The sequence below is a fragment of the Mastomys coucha genome, unplaced genomic scaffold, assembly GCF_008632895.1.
Source record: "Mastomys coucha isolate ucsf_1 unplaced genomic scaffold, UCSF_Mcou_1 pScaffold15, whole genome shotgun sequence".
Lineage (NCBI taxonomy): Eukaryota > Metazoa > Chordata > Mammalia > Rodentia > Muridae > Mastomys > Mastomys coucha.
Genome location: NW_022196897.1, coordinates 26,382,651 through 26,386,965, shown reverse-complemented (window position 1 = coordinate 26,386,965; position 4,315 = coordinate 26,382,651). Strand labels below are relative to the sequence as shown.

The following is a 4,315-nucleotide window of genomic DNA, read 5'->3' as shown; positions in this document are numbered from 1 at the left end:
GGGTCCAAAGCAGTATCTCACTGGGGGTTCGGGGTTGCATTTTCCTCATGACTCATGGCAGGAAACATCTTTCCACGTGTCTGTCTGGCTTTCTGAGGAAGGTGAAAGCTCCGCTACACACTTCACGGGAGAAAATAAAGGAGTTCCTTGAAGGGACTTGCTCAGCGGCTTTGCGTGGGACCTGGGGTATGTGGATGTCCCTGAAACACGCTGGATTCTAATTTAACCGTAGAAACAGATCTGGTCTGAGCGCCAGGAGATTTGGTAATTGGAGGAATTTTATTATCTGACTTAACAAATACCATCCCTTCGGCTGGTCGTCAGTTTCCCCTCCCCAGGGCTGGAGGCAAAACACTTAAAAGACCCGGGCCTCTCTAGGAAGTGAGAATTCAGGAACTCTATGTCCAATAGCACCAGTTCGAAGTCGGCCCCGCCCTCTCTCCCTTTCTCTCGCAGCGCCGGAAGTGTTAAGTTCTTTTTGGTCGCTCCACCCTCGGCCCGGAAACACTTTCTTGGGAAGATGGCGGCTGTGTCTGTGTTTCAGCCACCGGTCGGAGGCTTTTCTTTTGATAATTGCCGCAGGTACGTTCATGCCTGGGGTCGCGGTTGGGACCTGAATAGGAGCTCTGTACCCCGGGTCGGAGCTGGGCAGCGGCCTGGGTCCCGGGCGTGAGGCGAGCGTGAGGATGGTGCTCGCGGCCGTGTGACTCAGGGAATCGGGCCCCAGCGCGGGCTGCTTCTGAGGCCGCCGCGGCCCTCTCCCCTTGCCAGTGTGTAAGCATTTGGTCCTCCCTGTGGCTTTGGGGTGTGGGGGTCGTCACAGCCCCGATCTGGAATTCCTCGCGGATGGTGCTGATGATGGGAGAATCCAGTGAACAGACTGGGGTGGAAGCAAACTGAGTTCCCCTCCACCCTTTGCGCCATTGGTCTTGTCCTCTAACACTTGATTTCTGTGCCTTACCTTAGGAATGCAGTCTTGGAAGCTGATTTTGCAAAAAAGGGGTTCAAGCTTCCGAAAGCTCGGAAAACTGGCACTACCATCGCGGGGGTGGTCTATAAGGTAAGCCTAGACAGGCCTACCGTAGCAGTAACTGACCTATTTACAGTAGTTAGACCACTTGGACTCAAACTTCCAGCTAGATCTGCCAGTGCAAATGTCAGAGTGCCTCATGAAAAACCGCTTTTATTAGAAATACTTTAACCGGGAGGTTTTACATGTTAAATAGTTTGTATTTACTCATTTTGAAGTTTTAGACATTAGGGCAATTTGGCTTTTCCTAAGATACTCTAGGAAGCAGGATGCTATAATGGGAAAGCACAGAATTTGGGATTAATTGTTTTGTCTAGATGTTTAATGCATCTAGACTTTTTCTATTGAACTGCTTGGACAGTTTAGTCTCCTCTCCCCCTGTTTTGAGACAGGGTCTTATATTTCCCTGACTGTCTAGGAGCATACCATGTAGATCAGCCTGCTTTAAACTAGAGATTCACCTGCTTCTGCTTCCAGAACGTTGGGATTAAGTGATTAAGGCAAGCTACTCTGCCCTCAGTTTTTTTCACAGAGTTAAATCTCTATCCATTAAATGGAGATAAATACTGAAATAAACTCTAAGGATCATAAAGGCTAGTGATTAATGTTGTTAATGGGTGAAGAGAGACACATTTCAAAAACTAATAGAGGTGACTGTTTCTTTAATTTTCTCTGTATATGTGCATGTGCATATGCTATGGGACAAGTGTACAGGTCAGAGAACAACTTGGTGGAGTCCATTCTGAGCTTCATGTGGGTTCTTGCAATGGAAGTCAGTTTTCCAGGCTCGCACGACTAGTGTTTTTTACTTGCTGAACAACCTTGCTGACCTATTTTGTTGGTGGCCATTTTGTTGGAAAGATTGTGGGTCTTCCACATTTTTTCTTTCCAGTTTAGCTCTGTGATTTGTAAGGTATTTACTGAATCTCTGAGTTTTGATTGAAGATGGAAATGAGTCTTAATCACCTCAGGATATAGCCATTAACATTGATTAAGGATGTACTAACAATGTAGGACAATAGTTTGGTAGAATTTTGACTGTGGATATGGAGTTATGGGGACAGAGAATGGCCAACATTGTTTTTCTTAAATAATATGTATATAAATTATTGAAAACTTTCATTTTTTCTAAAAATAGGATGGCATAGTTCTTGGAGCAGACACAAGAGCAACTGAAGGAATGGTTGTTGCTGACAAAAACTGTTCAAAAATTCACTTCATATCTCCTAATATTTAGTAAGTATTGATGAATTTGAACTACTCTGAAATCTTCTGGCATGTTGGGACTAAAAATGGACCATTACCAGCATCCTCTCTGCAACCTGCTTGCTGCTGCGGCTGTTTTTTTTTTTTTTTTTTTTTAACTCTTTTAGCTGTGTTTCTGGGCTGGAGTATATGTCAGCTGGTAGAATGTTTATGTAGTGTGTACAGGGTCCTGGGCTCTGTCATCAGCACTGCAGGAAAGGGGAGTGGTAGTGATTTGAGCACTAGGGAGGTGGAAACAAGAAGATCCGGAGTTCAGGGTCACCCTTGGGTACATAGTGAATTTGAGACTAATCTAGGGTAAATGAGATGCTGTGTCAAAAGCTCACCTGTATGCCTCACGGCCAAGTCCTCCTATTGCTTTAGTCTTTTTGAGTTGATAGAAAGTTCTCCTTCTTATATGCCTCTTGTACTGGCTAGTTTTGTGTTTCAACTTGCCACAGGCTGGAGTTATCACAGAAGGGAGCTTCAGTTGGGGAAGTGCCTCCATGAGGTCCAGCCGTGGGGCATTTTCTCAATTAGTGATCAGGGGGGTAGGGCCCCTTGTGGGTGGTGCCATCCCTGGGCTGGAGGTCTTGGGCTCTATAAGAGAGCAGGCTGAGCAAGCCAGGGGAAGCAAGCCAGTAAGGAACATCTCTCCATGGCCTCTGCATCAGCTCCTGCTTCCTGACCTGCTTGAGTTCCAGTCCTGACTTCCTCTGGTGATCAACAGCAATGTGGAAGTGTAAGCTCAATAAACCCTTTCCTCCCCAACTTGCCTCTTGGTCATGATGTTTGTGCAGGAATAGAAACCTTGACTAATACACCTCTTGAATCTGTTCTCTCCCTGTTTTCTTCTCTGCTGTAACCTTTATTTGGGTTCTTTTTTTCTCATCTGGACAGTTTTAGCTAGACAGTCTTGATTTATTATTTCAGAACTGAATAAAGAAAAAAATGGAAGAGAAAATTACAATATACCATAAAATAACAGGTACAACAGGGCATGGGAAGATGGAGAATGAAGCAATTAGTTCCTTTTTGTTTGTCTTTACAGTGTGTGTGTGTGTGTGTGTGTGTGTGTGTGTGTGTGTGTCACACACTTGTGCCATGAAAGCATGTGTAAGTCAGAGACTATCTTTTAGAATTTGTCTGCTTCTGGTTTCTTTACTAATGTTCACTCTTCTGCCATACTTCTGTATAACACAGAGCGGATCATGCCCCTTTCCTCTTTAAAGGCTTTTTGAGAGACATTATGTTTCTACATTATTTTCTAGGTAAAATTGAAATTCTGGTGTGATATTTGAGACCTTGTACTACCCCTCAGGTAGCTTATGTTCCAGTTTCATTCTCTCACATTCTTATTCCTGTTCCTCTAAGTGTGAGCTGCTTCTCTTTTGCTTATGCCAGTGGCTCTAGTTATAAATACCCTTCCCAGGGTAAGAGAGCAGTTAAGAGCACTCATGCTCAATCATAAAGACCAGAGTTTGGATCCCAGCACTCATTCAGTCTGTTTACAAACCCCTGTAATTCTAGTTCCAGGAGATCCAGTGCCCTTTTGGGAGTTCCTGAGAGTACCCCCACACAGATGTATGCAGACTTTCACTCAGATACATGCACATACAGACATAAATAAGATTTAAAAACAAAGTAAAAACACTCTGTTCTCCTTTCTACTTTTAGACTGTTTCTGTTTTAACAAAGCCAGCTCAAAAAAAAAACCAAACCAACAAACAAAAAGCCCTTGCATTAACACTCAGAATTCATTCTTTTCAGGGCTGGTAAGGTAGTTCAGCATGTTGGCACCAAGCCCGACTTGAGTTGGATCCTCAGGATCTACATAGAAGGATAGAACCAAATTCTGAAAGATGTTCTTTGCCACATGCTTACATGGTACAAGTAAGTGTGTGTTATACACACACACACTGTAAAGACAACCAAAAAGGAACTAATTGCTTTGTTCTCTGTCTTAGTCAGGGTTTCTATTCCTGCACAAACATCATGACCAAGAAGCAAATTGGGGTGGAAAGGGTTTATTCAGCTTAC

The 4,315-nt window shown here is 44.0% G+C and overlaps 1 protein-coding gene across 1 annotated transcript in view; it reads left to right on the top strand.

Annotated features, from left to right (window-relative positions):
- Window positions 1–445: 445 nt before the first annotated feature.
- Window positions 446–4,315, top strand: part of Psmb7 (proteasome 20S subunit beta 7) — a 60,504-nt gene continuing 56,634 nt past the window's right edge. Inside the window, exons 1-3 of the mRNA XM_031370109.1 lie at window positions 446–582; window positions 967–1,060; window positions 2,169–2,266. Coding sequence (XP_031225969.1) covers window positions 521–582; window positions 967–1,060; window positions 2,169–2,266 — 254 coding nt within the window. The 5' untranslated portion in view covers window positions 446–520. The remainder of the gene's footprint in view (window positions 583–966; window positions 1,061–2,168; window positions 2,267–4,315) is intronic.